We start from the raw sequence: 23,619 nt of genomic DNA, 5'->3' as shown, positions 1-23,619 counted from the left end.
TTGAAGGATTGATTGTGCCTCCTTTGAATTATTTAAGATGCCATTTTAACAAATGTATGCCTTAAACCAAACAGTGCATGCATGATAAGAATGTGATGTAACAGAAGTGTCTGATTTTTTTTCCCTATCAATATGTATATACCTGAACCCGTTCATTAAAGCATATGGTATCAATAAAAGAACCCTGATTATTAGCACCTAAAATCATCCATAAGTGTGCAATATGTGCCTAAAAAAATTTTGCAAATCAATGATGGAAATGCCCAGCAAAATTATAAAACTAATGACCTCCAATCAAGAAGATATTTTGGATTTAAAGTGATCGTTTCGCGTAGTACAACAACACCAAGCATGCTATTAATAGCCAGTATTAGAAGCATAATTTTGAATTATCTGATAAGAGTAATTGGTGATGCTTGTTATCTTTCTCTTTGGAGTTTTCCATCCTGACAGCCACAATAAGGGCAACTGATTCAAGATTCCTAAAAGGCAACAGCAAGTACATGTTGGAAGACTTCCTTCGTCCAGCTTCAGAGCTTCAAATAGTTCTAAGGCTTTCTCTTTATTTCTGCTGCTGAAGCAGAAATCTAAATTTATGTCTTAAGCAGTAGCTCTCTCTACAATATTTGCACCTTCACTTAAGCCTGCTTGGGGTGATGTACTCCCATGCTTTTTGGACAGAGGTGACAAGGAAGGTGAGTACTTAAGGAGTGCTGAGGTAGGAATCTCAGGTGCTAAATGTGAAAGTCATTTACAGAGGAGGTTTGAAGAGGAAATGTTATTTCCCTGCAGTTCTGCCTGGGAACAGCCAAACACAGGATACTGAATTATTACAATTAGCAATTCCTCAGACTCTCGATATAATGACTGAACATAGTTTCTAGCTTTAAGACAACCAAGTTCCCTGTCATAATTGTATGGCATGTTAAGATGATTAAGAAATAGCACAACTTTTTACATCCCTTCTGCTAAGCATATTCTCTGAACTGCTGGGTTCTACAGCATGTCTAAAGCTGGAGACGCTTGATGTCATCTCTGGCAATGAAACTGGCTTATATGAAGCTCCCCTTGGTTTTAGTATTGTCATCTTTTTGCTTACTGTGCCATTCCTTCCAGTACCACAAAGTGCTGTATTGGCATGACTGAGAAGGTAAAAATGATTGCCAGTGACTGCTTACACTGCTTTTGTTGGAGTAGTATTGTCAACCACTCCTCAAAAGATTCGTTAGTACTTCCCAGAGGTGCTCAAGAACTCCACAACAGTGGATTTTCTGTTGTTTTGATTACAGATTCCTGGTCTGAAAATCTGCAGTTTCCACTAGTTAGAAGTAATTCAACAGATAAATTGAGGGGGTGTGTACTTGAGAGCAGATTATCCCCCTGAAAGATGGAGAACTAAGATGCACTTCTTTACATTTGCTACACAAGCAATGCACAACAAGCAGTCACTGAAGAGAAGCTGATGTGACAGCCAATAAGGTCATGTTAATACAAAAGTGAACTTGAGATCTAGGATAGACTGACTAGCAACCTCACTTACTCCTCTCCTCCTTCTGTGTTGCAGGTTCTTTCAGTGATCAGGAGATAAAGAGGACAAAGAGGAAAGACTACAGTGCCTTAACAGAACAGGGACGGCAACCTTAAGTTACAGTTGTATAACTTGCTTGGTCTTGTATATACTTGTTTGGTCCCAAATTGAGTGAAAATGAAATCCACAAGATCTCAAAAGAAGATGAAACTTTACAAAATCTGATCTAATGCTTTCGTTCTCATTAATCCTACTACTTAATCAGATTCAACAAACTTGTGATGAGAAAGAAAGAATAGAGCCCTACAAGCAAGTATGAAAGGTGGTTTCAACTTGTTTTTTTCACTTGACAAGACAAAACAGAAACCACTGAGGGACCATGTTCTGCTCAGAGATGTACTGTATCAGTAACCATTTACTAAGAATGAATCAAGGGTCCTTCATGTTCTCATGGAATGAGACCTTCCATTTATGATTTAATTTACCTCAGGCTATGTCCTCTATTGATTAGATATATATTCTTATTCACAAACCCTCCACCACAGTAATTTCTTTAAGATTTCTAGGAACAGCATAGGTGATTCTTGAAAATGAGCTTAACAAAGCATCTTCAAACAGGTCTGATTTATACTGCTTGCAAATCCTGTCTACTCTTAGCATTAATTATGCTCCAGCTTCTGTAGGTTATGTTTTAAAAAGCTCAAAATGGAAAACAGTGTCTACAGAGGATTCTTAGTAACACATGACTTATTTCCCTGACTTGTTTGTACACTGAACTGGAAGAGTAAGTTTTTCCCTTGTCCATCCCTCCCTTGAATTAGAGCTTCATCTATCCATTGAAACAGACAAAAGAAGAAAGTCCCCGAGATCATTTAGCTTATCCCTGAAAAACACGTTTTGACTAGAAGGTACGTCTGGAACCTTCTTATTTTCACGAAATCTGAACAAGTCTTCTGACTTGTTTTTTCAAATGAGAAGTTATTAGAACACTACAAAATACCCACACTTACACATGTTTCACTGAATTAGGTAGATTTAACACAACCGATGACAGCTGGAAAAAATAAGACACCGCAAGAAACAAAGTAATGCCAAAGAGAAAAAAAAAACCCAAACAACCAAACAAGATGATCCACTAGGTCTTTTTCACCTTTTGTGCCTTTGTAATAGGATCAAGAGGAAAAAAATACCCCATGCTTTCTCAGGTGGTGGTAGCTAAGTCCTCCAGTATCTGAAACAAACTATGTATAGTCATTTTTTCGCCAGGAAGTTGGAGTAATTCAGTAGCCAGTTTGAACAATACTGGCACTGTGTCTGAGTGTCTGAGGTACTGGTGAGCATTCAACAGGCTGAATTAATTCCCATACATGGGCTAGCATCCCAAAGGTTCAGACAGTGATCAGCATCTCTGGGAACAGGGCCAAATCCTCCAAAATACAGGACTGATCTCCAAAAAGCGTTGTGTGTTTTTATGCCAACAGAGTAAATGCAAACTTAGTTGCAGAGGTACTGACAACTGAAAGGCAACCCCTCTTTGTTCAGCCAGCAACTTGGTTAGTTCGGGAAGTGCTCTGGGTTAGGGCTGACCAAGAGCGAAGTTATGGAGTGGTTTGTCACAGTGGAAAGAAAGATTTTGCCTAACCATGCCAAATTTGGATGCAAAGAAATATGAACTTTACCCTTTCTTATCTTGCTATGTCTTTTTCACAGCTTATCATACCTTTTGTCTGAACTGTCGTCCTAATGTAGAAACTGGCATGTTTAGCAAAGATATTTCCTCCATTTATTCCACATAAAACTAAAAGAAACTTACCAATTTTTTCATGCATAATCTTGCTGGGGTTGATTATAACATGCTGTAAAGGATGTTATTTGAAGCAAATTTGAAAGCCTGTGGAGCCTCAATGGTTATGCACTGGATACTGATTATTTGGAATATTAACTGTAATAGTGACTACTACAAACAACTGATTTCTTTTTGTTCTAATAAACTTCTTAGAATCATGTTTGCCATAGGAAATTTTGACATAATTCAAATTAAACTAAAACTGCTGTGGAGAAATAAAAGCTTCACTTTGCTCACTGTTCCGGTAAAGCATAAAGAATCCTTGGCAATAGCTGTGCACTTCAGAGAGAGTTAGGTGAAATGTTCCACGCTAAAACAAAATCAAAAGCCTATGAAAGAAACACCTTAAAACAGAAAGCAACTAAATATATAACATTTGAAACATAGAATCTACATCATGCAGTTCCTTTCAATCTGAGAAGGCAATTGATTACCAGTTAGCTTGCAGATAAAATTGCCATGTTTTTAATTTTGCATATAAATCTAAGGTTAATTTTGTTTTTGAGTGAATTATATTATTACTACCATTTTACAATATAAAACTAGATGGAAGAACCTTTCCCATTTAGGTGAAGAGGAGAGGGAAGTATACAGGAAGATGCTGAGCTAATAGAACTGAAATCAGTAAGAGAATGACTCCTAGCTTGGTACTAAGATATAAACATACGGGGTTAAACAAAGATAGTACCTACTGTTTTCTACCCATTTACAACAGATTATTCAGTAGTAACAACGTACTGCAAAACAGTTCTGCTAAAACAGTTTGCTGAGTAATTTAAAATTAAATAAGTCTGGACAAACTCCGACCCTTTTCCAGTTTTCTAGAATCAATCCCTCATTTCTCATCTAAGATCCACACGAGTGTCAACACTGCTGCAAAGACGAGAAATATCACCTATAACATAACACCTAATTGGAATATCTTGCAGCTAGTCACCTCCCTTTGTATAGCATTGCTGTGCATCTTATTAAGATCAAACTTCATTTTATACAGCTTGCTAACACAGAAGAGACTTAAGTGTATTAGTCTGCTTTTTTCCTTAAAAAAAAAACAACACCAAGAAACATATCTCCAAAAACCATTCTCTTCAATACTTACCCAGCTAGTAAATGCCAGAGATACAAGAAATTGGCGAATATAATTTACTTCTAATAATCTACAGAATACTGAATTACTAAACCACAATTTACAACTTAAAAATAAGCTAAGTATTTGTTTTTTTGTAATCAGTGAGCACAAGAAATGCATTCTACTATCCTAAGTTACATAAAAATCAATGATTTAAAACTGACAAGTGAATAAAATAATGAAACAAATATTTGTAATGTTATTACTTTCAGAAGTGTGAATAATCTGGCTACAGTCTGAATCTTACTTATATTTATCGTAATTAATTTGAAGAATCAAAGATAATGCAAAGACTTTTAAAGCTCTATGACAAGTATTAAAAGCACTTACATAACATTTAATTTAGCTGCCCTGCTCGCTAATCGTATTTGATGGAATTCTTTTGGCCTTACTGAACATACAGAATTTTCACTACTATCTGGATTCAAAGGGAAATGTATGAGGAAAATTAATATGAACTACTTCTATTATTAAATTACTCTGAATTAATAAATGAATTTAGGCTAAACTATAATTTTGTTAGTCTATTTATTACTTGGAATCCAAAGAATAATCCTGCTTGGAGATACTGTGGTTGCGGCTGATAACGTATTATGAATGTAATTAATACAAATGTGCAGAAGTTAATTGATATATCTTCTCTTTCTGTTTGGATGAGTTAATTAAATTTGTCTGCACTTTGAAAGAACATACTTAGTTCAATTTAGCAAGACAACTTTAATTGTTTAAGTAAGTTTTTAAAAGTTAAAACGTTCAAATTTAACAGCTACTCAAGCAGAGTACAATTAAGAAAACATAAAAGCTTACAGATCAGAGGAGGAAACTCTTTCTCTCTTTTACCTCATTAATGAAGTCCCCAATGTCCCCAGGATGAGGAGCAGCTGATCTGACTGGATACTGAGGTTCTGCATGGATTGGCCTTTCATCAAGACGTCTGATTCCAACAGGTTTGATGGCGTCTGGTTCTATAGTGTCAGGCTGCTGGAGCTGGCTCAAGTCATAATCCTGCAACATGTGAAGCAGAGAGAGTACGTTAGGAGAATTTTAAATGTTATCTGCCAGCAGAAACGGGAGGAAAGAAAACAGGGAAGTACAAGGAATCATTTCACCACAACTCCTATTTTCAGGATTGTAACACATACTGAGAATAAGTCCAAAACATAGTTACTTACAGGACATCATTTCACTTATACTCCTTTAACCTACTGTTTTGATTCTGTTCTACCAGATTTGTAGTGCTCCTCATAAGTTTTCCATTGAGAAGAAAGGATTTGTGCAGTACTACTAAGAGACTAAACACTTTCCCTAGTAATGATCTACTGCATAGAGCAAAGATACCAAATCAAACTCTCATTTTTCTAGGGAAATAAACTCCAGACATTCTCATTCTGAGAAAGAAGCAAGTGCACCGCTCTGCAGTATTTTATAATACATTCAAGAATGGAGTTTAAGACTTCCTGCTGATTTCATGTGGCTTCCATAATATGAAAGCCAAAGGGGGAAAAATGTCATAAGAAGTACAAAGCTCTTCAGATTTGGCCTTAATTCTAAGCATTTTCTAAAGATTACTTGTGAATCTGTTCATTAAGTACCTGATGCCACAGTTTCCAACTCTGGCAGACTGATGAAGCTAGCATAGCACTATGAATTTCAATAAGCAGTATATATGTATATTAAATTTTTAATTAGATGAATATTTATGCATTTAAGATAGATATGTCTGAATGCTATTTGCACTGTGTGATGCATTTCAGCACTGTCATTCACCACGCTGTAGTCATGTCTAGAAGGTAGTCATGCTCAAAGATGCCTTTGAAAAAGGCACTGGTAAAAATGCAGAACAAAGAACAGAACTTAAAGGCTTAAACTAAAGCCAATCATCCATGAGCTACCAGCAGACTGGGGCTTAATGCCAACTCTACTGTATGCCAGATGCCCTACCCCACAAATAGTCCAAGCAGCTGAGGAGCATCCTAAAATAAGTTCTTCTATAATCGGTATCTATTTTTCAATAGTGTTTTTCTAGTAAAAATCTTATTTGCAATCTCAATTTGCTGGGAGCTGTCTGTACAGAGAATTACATTTTAATTTGTTCCTAACTGATTCCTGAGAAAGAAATACATGCTATCACTTCATGGAACATGGGGGGCCTTTTGAGAATATCACTTTACCAACTGTGGCCCCCCAGCACAGACCTTTCAACAGGAAGGGAGGTCTGTTGCCTGCAGCGAAGGCAGCTCTCACTGGGAGAACTTTACTGTCTATCAGATCATTACATTTTCTAATTTGTTTCTTGGGTCCACAACAGACTGCACACAAATACATAGTCAAAAATGTGCAACAGCTTCACTGATCTCTTAGAATGTAGTTTTGTATGTTTTAATTAAGCTACAAGTTCCTTGGGGCAAAGCTGTAACTTTAATCCTTTGGTTCATCAAGAACAAAACGGAATCAGTTGTTTTGATGAAATCATATGGACAGGAAAAAGTAAAAGTAAAGAAAGTAAAAGTAAACCAAACACTTTATCCTTTCCCTTTTTATTATGTAAAATAAAAACACTTTAGAGGCACACTATCAGAAAAGTGTATGAGAGTAGAATGTAGTTTTTGTTATTTATGAATATGTTTTAATAGTGCTCTTCATATACTTAATTTTAATAATATTTTCACATGGAGGAATTCAAATAGGTAGGGTTAAATGAAAAGAAAAAATATTAAAATCAGGAAAATCTCTCTAGTCATTTCAGTTTTATAATGCTATATATATATATATATATATATATATATATACACACACACAGAGAATTTATATATAAATATATATTTATTCTGTTATAAACATTTCTTTATTTATATGTACACAAATAGATAATAAAAGGGTTTGGGTTGGAAGGGATCTTAAAAAGAACAAGCAGTTTCAAGCTGCCTGGTGCCCCACTGAATACCTCCAGGGATGGAGCATTCACAGCTTCTCCAGGCAACCTGTTCCAGTGTCTGACCACCCCCTGAATAAAAAATTTCCTAATACCTAATCTAAATCTCTCCTCTTTTTGTTTAAAATCCGTTCACTCATTCCTGTATGCAAAAGCTCATTTCCTGATTAGTGGTCATACAGAAATACCATGTTAAACAAGTCAGACAGAGTCTTCATATTTAAGGCTATTCTCCTGTGTATAGTATGAGACACATACTGCATAGTATGAGACACTCTGAGCTTTATAGCTACAAAGACAGCAATGATTGCCATCCTCAAGGCAACAGCAGGGCAGAATGTCTCTTTACGTGGACTCCCACTTTGGATTTCTTTTCTACGATAATTTATGACACTGTCTTCCAAACTTCTATCAGAGGAAATTTATTTTGCAGGTCTATTAAATGTCTGGACAGGAAAAAAGGAGATCCATTGTGCTTATTACCACAGACTCCCAATTCTCTGTTATCATTAAAATCAATACCAACTGTACATCAGTCAAGTATAGCAAGTCATCCACCATCTCCTGCAACTGGCTTAATGTTGTGCAAACACAAAGTCACACAGTGTCTCCAAGCTGTTTCAACATTCTGTCTGAAGCCAGCACTACTCCATTATTGCAAAGTCAAAAAATAAATAATAATAAAAGAAAAAATCAAAGACTCAGAGTGTAAGCTGTTTAGGGCTGTAGAAATTCCATCTCTTTGCTCAATGTTGCATTCACTGCTAGATAAATGGAAAAACTTTTGCTGTATTATCTAAAGCTCCTGAACAGACTTAAAGGTTATTCTCAAGCGGAGTTTAACATAGTTAAATGCAAAAGTAAAAGCTAAAAGGAAAACTGTCGTATCAGAGAGAGAAAAAAACACGCTGAGGTAGGTTGGGACAGCCAGCTTAGAGCGATGTTCAGGATCATTATTTCTACTCTAATTCAGAACCAGAAGTCAAAAGTTTTGTCCTAGCTTCAGCCTTTTTCCATGTCATCTGCTCATTACTTCAAGCTGCTGAGGGATTAATGATGAACAAGAATAGGCCCTCTGCTGAAAACATACTTGAGCAGTGGCATTTAATTCATACGACTGTTAGCTTTTGTCAGAGGCATTAATTTACTAATTTCTGTTACTAAGCCCTAATTCCGGTAATTTTTTTCCCTTCCTTAAGTTTGGATTTGAGCATATTCCTTCAGAAGGTTTGAAATTCTTTTTCTTTAGACTTCTGGATAAGCTTAGATGGTTAATGTAAAGAAGAATCAAACACTGTTGCATCTATTTATTTTTTCCTATTGAAAAACAGCTAAAACATTAGCTTTTATTTATCTAGCAAACTCGGGCCCTTGAGAAACCAGAAAATTACACTGATCTGGTTGTCCAATTCTACAGGAAAACAAAAGCCTCCAATTCAATTACAGGGAACTAAGCAAAGCAAGTTGAATGACCTCTTGCTTATAAGGGGATCTTACAGAACTATGTGAAACAATACAGCTACCTTTCAGATAACTGGTAGCTAATGAGATGACTAGCTTAACGTTTTATCAGTACAACCTGAGGTAACCACAAACATTTCTGTTTCCTTAGTTAGCCTCTTTGATATCACTATTTACTCTTATTGGGGGGAAAAATAGTGAAAAAAAGAAAACAAGCAACCAAAACCCCACTATCACCTGTACTGAAATAGAAGAACTTCTGTTTTTGATTTATTTTAAGAAAGGAAATAAAGTCGCAATCTCCCAAAAATGTATTTCACCAGGAGCTGCATCTTGTCAAATTAAGCTACCCTGAAGCTCCCTTACTGCAAAAGAAGCCAACTTTGTGTCAGCCCAATTACAAATATTAACAATATTACCTCTTTTAGTTTTAGACAGCTTTAAGCAAAGACTTGCACCATTAGTTGCTCTGACCTCACATTCCTGAAATGTCAGATCCAAGGCAACAATACTACTAAATGTCAAAACCAGCTACCCGAGCCATACAGATTAACCACCTTACCAGCTGTGCAGACAGAAGAGACCAAAACTCCTAAAAGCTTTTCTTTAAGAACCTTTATGCAGTAGTTGGAAGCATAGTTCACATATCTCAACTTGAATAGAAGAAATGGCCAGAACAGAAGAAAATGCCATTTTATACTCCCTAGTAATCACTGATTTACAAAGAAAAAGAAAATGCTTTCCCCTTAAACAACTTCCTCTTGTGCAAAGCAGCCATTCATTTAATGGCTCTTTGAGTAATAATCCCTCACACAGCAGCCATCAGCTGCGGCAGTGGGAGAGAGATGTTTCTAAAGTACCTCACTTTCTGGCTGCAACCAATCTTTGGAAGCTTAAAAAAAAAAAGAAAGAAAGAAAGAAAGAAAGACTATCTAGGAGATGGAATTTCCCAGAAGCTTCTACTTGAAGTTAAATTTTCCTTCTGGATTAGGAGTTCTTGAATTTCAGAAGTTGTTGGCAACAGCTTAAATTGAAAGCGTGTTACACTAACTAGACCTGCTCAATATGAATGCATATTGAAACAAAGCAGAATTCCAAATACCAGATTGAAACCACAAGTTAATAAACCCATATATTTTTATGCACAGATGGGTTGACCTTAAAAGCAAACACTTGTTTTTGTTTTATTTTGTTTTTTTAAAAAAACTTGTCACAGAAAGCAAGCTTTGGCTACATATATATACAGGCCTGGACATATGACTCATATAACAAAAATACAACACCTGTTTCTCATTTTCAAAGCATATGGCCTTTATGAAGACATACATACAGAAGTTCTGATCTATTCTCATGGAAGAGATCAATTTAATTGTCATTTGTTCACTTAATTTGATTATGACAGCTGTAAGTGTCATTCACCGGATAAAACCAGACGCAGTGGTCTAAGAGCATGTAAAGCAGTACTGGCTGAAGTCTGCATTTCACACATCCGTTTTACAGGATGGTATAAACCCAATTTTATTTCAGCGTTAAGAGAGCAGAGCAAACTGTGACTTGAATACTCATAAATGGTCATGGATAAAATGCATGGCCTGCTTCTCTTCCATGTTGCTAAGATAACTACTGTCTATTACAACATAGAATTGGAGCAGTGGAAGAAAAACTTAGGTGAAACTTCACAATCTTAGAAGACTTTTACAAACAATAAAAAGGAAGTGAAAACCAACCCTCTAAGCATGGTACCCCAGAACCCACTGCACGCAATCATAAATAATGCTGAGAAACTCGCACATAAAATATTGCTCGAGTTCTGCAAAATGCTCCAAACCCTTTAAATCATTCATTTGCTGAAATGATAGGAGTCCCAAAAAGGAAAACCACGTGGGTCTGACTAGATGCAGATTGCAGGTGGGAGCCTAGTTACAGTGTCTGCACTAACAGTTGGTCTTTATTTGTGATTCATTTTTGATTACTTTTTACCATATTCCTTTTCCCTTTTGTTTTTATTGTAGATAAATCTGGAGCAATCCAAGTCAATCATTTTTAAGACAACTAAGAAGCTCACTTATCTTTTTAAATAAAAAGGTGCAAGTTAAACTCCAGCTGCAGATAAAACACAGTAACACTGACGTAGGTTCTAGACAGGATAAAATAAAATACAAAACGATTCTGTAATGGAATTATGGAAACATTACTTTTCCATGATGAGATAAAGATTCACCTAAGAATGATAATAATTCCTCCACAGGAGCACTGCATGAGTCACTCACTCAAAAAACAAGGTCTAAGTAAGCAATCACTATTCAAAAAATAACTTCCTCCTGCTTATAATGTTACAGATGCCTAGGGATACCTTAACAGCAGTTATTTTATTCATTATCGTTTAAGTTTTTAAATGAAATATTCTACAGTCTTAAATGCAATACAGAATAAAGGATAAGAAGTGAGAGTAAATGATCTGAACGTTCAGGATGGTAAAATATAATCATATGGATTTATACTGTTGATAAAGTAGCTCAAAAATGTTTTTATAACAGAGCTTACGGTAAGATTCAGCATATAAAACTGATGTAATCTTAAGACACCAATATCCAGGAAGTTATGGCATTAAGAAAAAGAAACAAACTATTAAAATACAAACAATTACTCAATACATTTTTATCAATGATACACAAATGCTGGAATAAAAAGCTATCCTTTTTCACAAATGAGAAACTCCTGTTTAGAATTTAGATCCATTCACACCTAAAATTAGACTATTATGTTTTTATCATCTATAAAATAATTGCTATTTTATTTCTCTATATTAGCGTGTAGTAAAACAGGAGAAAAAGCAAACTATCAACTAACGTCTGAACAGACTGTAAGGAACAGCGATTTAGGAAGGAACAATCAGAGTTCTTAGTAAGAAAAATAGTTCCAATGGTAGCAAAATCACTGCTTTAGAAGCTATTGCCTTCGAGTGTGACAGTCAGGGTAAAATACATTCAGGACAGCTGAAAATAAATAGTTTTAAGATGTACCACTTGCTGGTCTAATTTGCTTCAACAAGACCACTTGCATAACTATGCACTATTAAAATTCAGGAAGGAGACGTGAGGAGCATCTTCTGTAATGTACTTTAGAAGACTCATGAAAAAACAATTAAATAGTAAACAATACGTATCACTGTTATCAAGCTGATGTATGCAGCAAGAATCCCAGCTGAGCACCCACTGCCTCAATGTAAATCACATAAATGGCTTGAGACACGTGGTAGAGCGCATTAGTGATGTTTATGGGTTGTGATCTGCCATACATGCAAACTATGTGGCAGACGTGCTAAGTGCTTTAACACTCAGCCAACATAAGGTTTTTGCATTTAGAATTGACAACAGTGGTACAAGCTGAGTACACATCATGCCACCAGGACTATGCCAGTCCTTCATCTCTCACACCTCCCACTTGCTAACAACTATGAGCTCCATCTCATGCGGCAGTTCATTATTAACCAAGACCGTTGCTCCCAGCTTCAATATTTGTCCGTATACATGGTAAGATTTATTTGAGAATAGGGCAAACCATAATGCCCCTGCTGCAAATAGCTGGGTTAAACATTCAGAGGGAACAAAAACCAAAATCCTCTTCCCAACAGTCCCACTAACTCCTGTGGGATGGTGGCGACCCAAAGTAACTCATTGTGTGGCTCAAACAGGTAGCCAAAATGTTAGAACTAGAAAATATTAAATGAAATCGTGGGAAGAATAACAGACTTTCTACCTGGAGCATCTCTTTTCTCTCTTAACACTCACTTCAGCAGCCAGAACAGTGGGGAGAAAGAAGAAAATAAAAAGAAAAAGAATAGAGAAAACATTCCTGCCTGGACAATACAAGTACTGTAGAGCTTTCAGAGCTGGGTTTTAAACTCTATTTCCAAAAAACAGAATTTCAGGTGAAAAAAGGCCAGAACACTTCTCGTGTTGACAACGCTCTGCAGTGGGAGCAGGCTGACATCAGTTATGACTGACAGATATAGAGCTTTTCTGGCTTAGGGAATTAAATGCATTATTTCTCCACTGTGAAGATCACACAATTGCGTGTAGATCATTCCAGGCTAGAGAAAGACGACGAATCATTCCACAACCTCAATTTTCTTTACAACCATTCAGTCTGCCAGTGAGCAAAGCAGGTCAAGAAGGCCTCAGAGTGGATTAACAGGAGACACAATAAACTGCTCTTTGACGACAATCTTCACATCACAATTAATTCCAAATTCTAGTTTGGGAAGGGGGAGAACACACACAAACACAAAAGACGACCAAGCAGTAATTCCGCTTTCGTGTTTGACAGCAGCTACGTCTTAGATGAAGGAGCTGGAATTTGGAACTAATCAAATTTGTTACTGGATACATTACTCTGATTGCATGGACAAAGAATTTGAAAGCAACATGCTGAGCATGCTTTACTGTGACAGCTTGGAAACCTAACTGAATAGCACTTAAAATAAGCAAACAAACAAAAAAATCCACCTTGTAAATAAATAAACGACCTTCCAAGAACAAACCAGAAATCTGAAAGTAGTTTGGTTTAGGATCCAAAGAATCTTATCACTTATGTTTATGTTACCAACCAAATCTTCTGGTCACCTAAATATCTGCATAAACAAGATGATGATGAGGCCACACTATGCAAATCTTCAAGTATTCATTCAGAAGAGCAGATGATTTTAAAAAGGTGTAAATAATTCACTTGTTATTAATAGGAAAAGGAATTTTAAAAGGTAAAGACTATGAAAATACTTGAACTCTTAAAATATTTTATGCTTTCACTGAAACTCGTGAGAAGCTTTGAGCATTCCCCTTTCTTTTTCTGCATGAGAGGCATCCAGGCTTCAATGGCTCTGTGTTCGTGAGCCTTTTTTTGACACCATCTTTCACCTAGGATGCTTGGTCAATTGGCGCTGATCTTGTTCAGGATAAGGCAGCAACAAACATTAATATCGACACAGAATATTTCCCTTTATGATTTGCAGATCCAAGGCTGAAATTAAACATTTTTTCCTGATTTTAACAGAACAGTGGCCTTATGAGGCATCATTCTGAAAACGAGTTTTTGAGGAATTTCCATGAAAAGCAAGACAGAAGTTATTGCAACCATCTGATGTAGATAGAAAATTAGGTGCCAACACAAAAGTTTGTAATCTCTGTTCAGACACATGATCAAATTCCTGATTTTGGAGCTGTGGAAGAAGCTATTCCCCTTTTTTCCTGTCTTTACAATTAACTAAAACTGACTACAGAAGTGGTTATAAAAGCTTGTTACATTTTGTGGGAGCTTTTACTTATCCTTTCTGTGACATTTGGTATGTCTGAAGTGTATAAAGATATAAATCTGCAGACGTCACAGTCCACTGCTCAAGGGATCAAGAGAGTGACCAGTGTACCACAACAACATGGCTGGTAATTATAATAATTAATTTCCAACCATGTCCTCAAAATGTACCTTAAGAAAGAAAGCAGAATTTTCGGGGCTAAAAATCTTTCTTTTTTTTTAATGAAGCTCTTGAACTTCCCTGTATCTTGGTGCTTCCTCGACTCGCTGTAAGAAGAACTGATCCTCATTCCCATTTCTTACCAATTTACTACTGCACCGACAGTTCCTCCTTTCACTCACTGCACTACACTCATTCATAGGTGGTGAAAGGCTGAGTTTCTGGATGGTTTACATCCTGCTAATCTTTAACTGTGTTCACAAAACGTTACGTCCTGCTGCGCTCCCCTGACTATCTCTCTGATAAAAACAGCACATTCCCTGCTGAGGAGCACCGTGTACAATGGACAGAGGAAAGACTTCAGCACTCTTTTCAAATGATTATTTTACTCTTTCCTATGCTGTTACTACAAAACTTCAGGTTTTTGATCTGCAGGCACAACCTCTCCCAACACTCTAATAGTATCACCTACAATTTTCTAGCTAACAATATTAAGGCTGAAAACTTTACTGACTCTATCCTGAGGACTGTGTCATCAATAATTAAAACCGAAACAACAAAAAAATTGCCAAGCAGATCTCTGGGGAATGATGGGTGGACAAGAGCTGGGGATACACGAACTGGAAAATTAGTCCTCATAGGACAGACTTTTCTTGTTATCTTCTGTGCAATAACACGCACAAGCAGGATACAGTTCTTGTACTCAGTCTGTACAATCAACTGGAATATATGTAGTCTCAAAGGGTTGCCTTCAATTTATTAACATAAATGATTTTTCCAGAACTGCATAAGCTGAAGTTTCCTTTGCAAACTGCTTAAAAACAAAGTTATGCAGAAAACCCAGGCAGTAGGAACAGGACCTGGGGAAATGCAGGAAGCCTGGAAGTTACTAAGGATAACAAAAAATTCAGACAAACCAACAGAACAGCAAAGGGAAGCCACAGGTGTCTGTACTAGTGAAGGGAGACACTTTTCAGATAACTCAAGTGCCAGATGAACATGACTGGGGATGTGTGGAAAAATTATACTTGATTTTTCAAGGCTTTTTACCGGAAAATGTCTCAGGCTATATTATATGCACTGTTCCCTTCATAATTATTACACTCACTTCTACCAGTAATAATGTGCATTAGTCTACTGTTTGTCATGCTCATTAAAGCACTTAACAAACCTCCTCTGAAGGAAGGAAACCATGCTGCTTAGAAATTCAATAACTTTGAGAGAGGTTGGGGGGGAAGAGAAAGAGGGAAAAAGTAGCTATTCTTAGCATATACACATCACTCCTAGTCCTCTGACATATCAACAGTGGTTCAACCAGAGGTGATGTGAGAGTAAATGCATATGGCACCTGCCTAGAAAGGTATCTGAATAAACACAGATGTGCCCTGACAGCTACTTGAAACATAAATACTTTCCAAGCTGAAATCCCAGTAGAGGCCAATCTGTCAATAGCCCACATTACTGTACATCCAAAAAAGCATTCACCTACCACTAAACAAGGGTTGTAATTGGAACAGTCTGTATTAGCCACTCTGTACTAGCGATACCATACAACAGGATCCCAGACAAGGAGTGGAAGGTTTACAGATAACAGTGAGAGGGATTTATTTAAATATAACTGCCTTGGTTGGAATATGGCAAGAATACCACGAATTTTTAATGGTGCAAGTCAGCATGCTATTGGCTTTGCAGCCAAGAGGCAGAAAATTTCTGTCTCTGTAACTGCAAAAGCAACCGGAGATGGCAATTTCTTTTTCCAGGTTTTAAAAATAGTACTCACTGTCTTCAGTGTGTTATGCACAAATTAGCTACTTATTACGATCTGTCAATAGAAACAAAATGAAGTTCAGGGCGAATTATGAGCCCGTACATAAAAAGTATTCATAATTTCTCACCTGATCTTCTTCTCCACCACCTTCTTCATCGTATTTCAGAATGTTGTCCCTTACATCATCTTCAGGATCAATTAAGAGCTGCTTGGCCTGACGCTCCTTATCACGGCGCTTCATCCATACCACGAACATCAAAACTAAAACTACATGGCAAAAAGAGAAGACAAACATGCATCTTGATTCTAAAGCATGGAAAATTGTGCAAATTCAAACCACAATACTACTGTTAACTTTTGTTCTGGATGAGACATTTCAGTAATCTACGTTCAAATTTAAAAGAAGGTAGCTTAAGCTGAAGAAGTTTAAACTTAGGATACTATAAGCAACTTGATTTAGAAATCAATCACACATTACTTTCTTAAGTCACAAATCTGTATCTACAAAATAAACTTGTCATAAAGTAGGAAAAAACAAGTATCGTGAATCACTGAATTCAGATGGAAAGAAATCCTTCCAGTAGTAATAAGAATTCTAAGTTATACTACCTGCATTTTCCCCTATGACAACCAAAAAACATATGGCACTTTACACAGCGGCATACATTTTTAATCATTCACTACCAATCATTTTTCTGTTTTACTGATTGTTTACAATCTAAAGCTGTTAAAGAAAGCAGAATGACAAAGAAAACAAAATAAGAAAGAAAACCAAATAAATACATGATTTTCCAATATACTAGGTGAATATCTAATTACATTGACTCTTCTTTCCATGAAGATAGTTGTGTCTCAAATGTAAAAATATAAACAATACCTTAAAAAAATGCAAAGAATACCTTATAAAATGTAGCAGTTTCATTAAGTGTCTGTCAAACCAATATTTGACATTTTAAGAGTGCTTTGTACCAAGAAAATCATTGTGCTGTGCTTGTGTTCTGCCATTGGCTTTGCCTGGCTCAGAGACTCTCCCTCACACACTCCACCCCCACAATTCCTTTCCATCATTTTCTATGTTCTGGACTAGTGCACAGTATACTCTAAACAGGTCAATCTTTTTCTCCTGTTCTACCACAATCAGAAATCAGTTAACCATAGTGTGTAGGAGAGCTGGCATCTAATTTACTACACTGGACAGATACTTAGTCATGACGTTTAGTCATTTCCCTTACTGAATGCACTCAACACAAAAATAAAATACTGGCACAGCTTTATGTAGTACTTGAACAAATACACATCTCTTTTTCCTGCATGGCTGCCAGCTTGTCAGGCCTTATATGAAGTGCAGTGATACATTACTTTCCAAAATCATAAAATAGCCTACTTACATTAATCTGACACACAATAGCAGTAACACCAGAGCATTCCTCAGAGGCTGTGTAACCTACTGTGGATGGTGCCAAATTACACAGTACTAATAGGACCACAGACCAAACGTCTGAGAGCTAATCTCATCATCTTGGTCACTCATTGATGTAACATAACATATGCCCTTGGGCACAAATGGAAAACCTCCTTCCTAAGCTCAGTGTGGGGACTGTGAACTTGACTGCCAAGTATTCATGCAAGTGCTAATTATGATCTTTCTCATAAATTCCTTCCTAAAATCCATCCGGAAGTTTTCATAATTGTTCAGTTTATTTTTGAGTCTTTAACCCTTTCCTGGTCTTTGTCAAGGTACATGAGACTGAAACATAAAATGACAGTTATAATACAAGAGTAGAAGAGTCAGGATTGAGAGATCCATCTACTTACTGAGCAAGATGATGATACAAAGCAGAATTGCAATGATGGCACCAGTGCCCAGTCCTGCACCAACAATCCGGTCAACATCAGTACAGTCCCCATTTATGTCACACTGGCAGACTTTCACTTTCAGCACAGAAGTGCTAGATGCATGTGGATTTCCAGAATCTGTAATTACTATGGGCACATCATAGATACCAGCCTCCAGGAACCTGATCCTTAAAGAGAGCTGGGCATGATCACCTGTGGGTGAAAACAAGGCACTTGTTACAAGGCAGTGTATTGCTCATGTTGTTTTAAAAAAACAAAGGGCCAAATTGGCTCTGCATATTGTATAATTGGGTATTAGACCCATTAAGTGCATGGCATTCAGAACGATACACTTCCTTAGTGTAAACTTCCTTAAAATTTATTTTTCTCTGGGGAAATGGTGCCAAGGTTATTTCCTACTCATGTTAAGCAGATCAGTACGTATTATGAGATAACACCATAGCAGAAGACAGAAAAGAATATGCAATAGTTCCTTTAGCACAATTTAAATTTCTGTAATGTTAATTACCACTAATTCGAACAATGGTCCAGTTCCTCTTAATACTAGGAGGTGAATCAGGCAGCTCAAAGGCAAATGGGCCCGCATTTGGATCAATGTCAGGGTCTACAGCAGTGATGTTAATGGCATTAGGCTGCAGTGTTTCACAAGTGGTGGCTTCTTTTGGGTTCACTTGGGGAGCATTATCATTGATGTCCAGCAAGTATATCTGAAGTGTGCCAGTTCCACTCATTGGAGGAATTCCTTGGAGAAAGAAGGAAAAGAACCAGGTTAATACCTGTTTACAGTTGTAAAATTACTTAAAATGAAATTGTAACAACACTTTCCAATTACCATTTACACGTTTTGGTATCAAAAACATCAAGCTAGCCTAACGCTGTCAGTGTTCCTGCAAACACACACATAATCAGGTAGTCTGCCTTTTGAATAACTGTCCTACCCAGCAAAATTCAACACAACTGCTGATTCATAGGTTAGGGGGACTCCATCACTTTATTTAAACAAATAGCTGTGTTCCGTTTTCAGAGAAGTCCATATCAAACGCCTTAGAGAAAAATGTGCAGAATTTGATGGAGAATTTCTTTATGAACTTGGAAGAGTTACTATCATCCTTCATCCAATGCATGATATTTAAATTCTTTCTAATACTTACTTTCAGCATGTGGATTCATACTTCCAGAGATTTTTGTTATCTATATTGAACGTGTGATGCTTCCTTAAACCTTGTTAAAGTCACACATTTATGAGAACATGTAGCACTGAATTTCTCAGTATAATTAGCAATAGTTCTTCCTGCTGTACCCAATAAAACCTCCTTCCAATTCCATTTAATTTTACTCTCCAGAACAGGGCCAAAAGGATAGAAATAGCTGACCTAGCTCTGTTATACTACTGTGCCAGTTTGCATAATTTTACCATTTGTCTTCTCTCCAAAGTAAACAGCCTCAGCTTTCCCCTCTAATGTAAGAATACTAGTAAATACACCTGTCCATCTTTCCAATACTGACTATAAACAGCACAGCATCCTAGCCACTCTCACAGGGCTAATTTCTGAGCAGAGATCTTCATTAACAAACTGCCAAAGAAAAAAACACTTTTCCCACTGCAGTACTGCATTCGGAACATGGAAAAATACAATCCATGACCCTCTTCAACAAGCTACTCCCTACAAAGTCATCAGCTACTCTTGCTGCAAATCCAACTCAGTCTCATGTAGTCTTGTGCATACTTTTTCAGTCACAAGTAGCTGGAAACTATATGAAGCCTGATACTAATACAGGCTTCTAATTGGGTATATTCTAAGCATATCTTGTTTTCTGCCCCAGTAAAATAGAATTGCACAGAAGAAAGCGTCTTGAAAAAATATACAATGTTGGTACATACCATTATCAGAGGCAAGAAAAGTTGCATTATACATATTGTTTTGAACATATATCGATTCTCTGTCCAAAACAGCTGTAGTTGTTATTTGTCCATTAACAGGGTCAATTTTTAGCCAATTTGCAGGATCTGAAAGTTTTGAGTACCTGTGTATTTTAACACAAGATTCGTTAGTTATTTGCCAACATAAATACTGACCTTAAAGGTAACATAGATACTTGAATTTGTATTCTGAACACATTTTTTTTTAAAATTCAGAGCCAACATTTTACTATATTTCTATTTGTTAAGCTTTGTCATTAAAATTCATGAAGACACATTCAAGAATCTCAACACAGGACTGTTCTGAAGTGCCCTGCCATGCCAGTTACCATAAACTACATAGTACTTCAGACTCAAAACACTTCACTAAGGATCCCTCTTGCCTGTTCTATACCTACAGCATTGATGATACTAACTTTTACGTTATCACAGTTTTGAAAGTAGGAAAGACGGAGAGAAGTAACAATGTACAAAGAACTGTTAACAGCAATAAATTATTCTCATGCTTTCAGTATCACTCAAACTTAATTTTCTAAAGAGGCACTGGTTTTAATTAATGTTTCTCACATTCACTTAAAAAAATACCATCTTTCAAAACCATCCTTCAATCTATCAAATCTTTCAAGTCTATCTTTGACACTGATCAAGTGAATGCTATCTTAACCTGTTAAAAATATATATATCCTGAGAGTCATATCATCACGTCCACAATGCTTACGTTCAGAAAAAAGCATCCTACCAGTTACTGCTAACCAACATTAAGCAGTTTAAAATAAATAAATTTCAAAATAACATTTTAAAAACCTTGGAAGCTCTCTTGGAGTTTCCAAACTAAAAAAGCTGTTGGCTAAATTCAGAAAGAGACCCAAGGCTAATCATTTAGCCTTAGTTTTGTAGTTACTGATCACTTTCTGAATGCGACATGTGCAAGTATGCTTAAATTTCCATGATTTAACCTCATACTTCCAACTTTTCTAATCTAGAACATCTTTTAGACTTCAAATGAACTGCGAACAAATTACAGTCATAGCTATCAGCATAAGAATTTACAGATAGGCGACAACAGTACTGCAAATTGTTGGTGAACAAATAAGACTAAAACTCCTTAAGATTTGGTTCACAATCTAATGTGGTTTTGATACAGCATCAAAACCGCTAGTTAATTTAAATTGCAAAAGCCTTAGTTCATACAAGCATGTGACTGTTCTGTCTGAACTCACTGGGATGCCAAATATACTTTAACACAGGTGCATATCTTCACTCTATCTTTATTAACGTAGCATTAGAATTTGATACTATTTACAGACCTATGAACACTAGTCAGGTTATTTTTTCTCCACAACGGAAAATCCATGTAGACAGTGCTGCGAAAGAGCTACAGAAGGTACTGCTATAGCTACATGTTGCAGTAAATAGAATTACTTCACAGTCTCTATGCTCCTCACATGCTCTAAAAAATAGACACTTCATTGTAATTGTTAAGTAACTGTAAAATGCTTATATAGACCTTAGAGAGGTTTGTTGCATGTAACGATCTGGGTCCCGAGCAGTGAAAGTCGTCAACATGCTACCAGCAAGTAGCCCTTCTTCTTGACGTACAAGCTTGGGGTTTGGAACAAAATATGGACTCTCATTCACATCAATGACTGTAATGGACACGGTTGCTGTTGACTGAGGAGGATGCTGAATCCCCTTAGCCAAAGGCACTTGATTTTCCGCAGCTACAGTAAGTACAAACATCCTGTTGGTCTCAAAGTCGATGGGCTGGGAAAAGAGAGGGAAATGTTAACATTTACTCATAACAGTGTTCAACATGAAAAACATTTTTACTTTAAAGCACATTTTCAAAGCAATACTTATACTGGTTTTCTAAAAAGGAGGAAAAAGCTGAAAATGAACATAAACAACGTAATACATCAACACATTGCTGGGTTAGGGTTTTGCTCATCAGCAGTAGCACTTGTAAGGTTAGAACAGCTTGAAACCTCAACATTTCTTTTATTTAACTTGCTTGAGTACTGCCATTACTTAACAATAGTTTCATCAGAAGATGACACAAAGAGTCCCAGCTTTGTGGCACTCATTTAAGCAGATGAGCCCAGAGAGGAGCTTTCCAGTGTAGTCTTTCACTACCATAACACAGAAAGGCAGGTGTCCTATAAACAAGATCACAACCATACCTGCCCCCCTAAATCATGAATTCCTATGTCCTTGTATTTTACTAGAAAGACTCTGCAATCCCCGCTAACCCCACTGCTGGTATCCTTACTGCTCCCATTCTCAGAGTTCAGATCCCCTACAGTACGGGGACTTCCTCACTGTTTAAGTAGGAGTGGAGACAGTCTAAAGCTAGAGTTCCTTTGTTGTGCTGCACATGGCTTTTCACTAGATTCACTAGGTTTTCACTAGTGCTATGCACTGACTTGCCTGCACTAACTCTAGACTTTCTAATGCAACTGGCTCCTGACAGCGTGAAGTCACTCCAGAGACAACCCAATCTTCATTACAAGTTGACGGATCAATTCAATGCACTGCAAACAACCCTGTGTCTGGGTGGTTCCAGAAGCTGCTGGTCAGACTGCAGAACTGCAATTCACCACTTTAAGTTGATTTTTCTATGCTGTTTGAGAGCTTCTGATTTCAGATGATACATCTGACCCCCTTCTGAACAGACCCATCATTCCCTTTCAATTGTAGAAACAAGTTCTTTTTCCAAATGAAGCTCCCCCATGCTGCTATTTTGTTGTTAAACCAGGTCAAACATGGCAAAGCACTGAGACACCAGCAATAGAGGGGATAGAAATTTATTTTTAACAAACTCTCAGTGAGCAAAGCTATGTCAAACACATTATAGACTTGGATGCTCAGGGTTGCTTCTCTTTTGTCACTTTAGTTTAATCTAAGTAATTTTTCAGATTCACTTTTCCAGAGGTTTCTAGTTTTATGCTATTTCTAGATCTGAGAAAGATACGCATGTATCTAATTACAAAGCACAGACATGTAATTCTTGCTTGAAGACTGTAATATAACAATTGGTACCTCTGGGAAAGTACAGTTATAGAACAGAGAGAGTGTTGAAAAAAAAAAAAAGCCACAAAAAACCACTACCCTAGTGTGAAGTTTTGTACAGCTAGAGTGCTATCTTTTTCTCACCTAGATACTGAGATGATTAAAAAAGGGAAAGGAATTAGAAAAGAAAATGAATGTTTTAATTTCCAAATGGGAACACTGGCATCTTACACTTGATTTTATAAGTGGATGGGCCAAAAGCAGTAACAGGCCAGCTCAGAGATGTTACACTTATCAGAGAGTCATGAGGAAAGGTGGCTACTGCTTGTCAGGCTTAATTATAGAATCACACTGTTATTATCACTTTAAGTAAGTCAACCCTCAACACAGAGCAGTGTTGGCTACGGAATGAAGATAGACAGGTTATTCCATAAAAGGTATTTAAATGAGGTTTTAAAAATAGCCAGTCTTTAAAAGTCTCTTGTAGAAGTAGCCTCCCACCCATCACTTTTTCCTCTCTGATTGTGACTTGACTGTTTAAATTGTACCTGTTCCTTAACGGGAACATGTTGACATAATACCAGCAGACAACAAGCATTACTACTAATGGATGCCAGGAGGTAGGAAGCTGTTCCACGAGACTAGCAATGAATGCTAAGCAAACACTTTTTCCCAGACTAATTCCTATATTTTGGTAA

At 36.8% G+C, this 23,619-nt stretch overlaps 1 protein-coding gene across 2 annotated transcripts in view; it reads right to left on the bottom strand.

Annotated features, from left to right (window-relative positions):
- CDH2 (cadherin 2) overlaps positions 1-23,619 on the bottom strand; it is a 113,615-nt gene that overhangs the window by 2,704 nt on the left and 87,292 nt on the right. For both annotated transcript variants that reach the window (XM_015855460.3, XM_085537479.1), the window contains exons 10-15: positions 21,420-21,676; positions 19,874-20,016; positions 18,500-18,733; positions 17,950-18,183; positions 16,262-16,401; positions 5,344-5,508 (exon numbers count right to left, since the gene is read on the bottom strand). In XM_015855460.3, coding sequence (XP_015710946.1) covers positions 5,344-5,508; positions 16,262-16,401; positions 17,950-18,183; positions 18,500-18,733; positions 19,874-20,016; positions 21,420-21,676 — 1,173 coding nt within the window. The remainder of the gene's footprint in view (positions 1-5,343; positions 5,509-16,261; positions 16,402-17,949; positions 18,184-18,499; positions 18,734-19,873; positions 20,017-21,419; positions 21,677-23,619) is intronic.

This window comes from Coturnix japonica, chromosome 2 (genome assembly GCF_054131305.1).
Source record: "Coturnix japonica strain WE chromosome 2, WE-NBRP24, whole genome shotgun sequence".
Lineage (NCBI taxonomy): Eukaryota > Metazoa > Chordata > Aves > Galliformes > Phasianidae > Coturnix > Coturnix japonica.
This window is presented reverse-complemented; position numbering and strand designations above follow the sequence as displayed.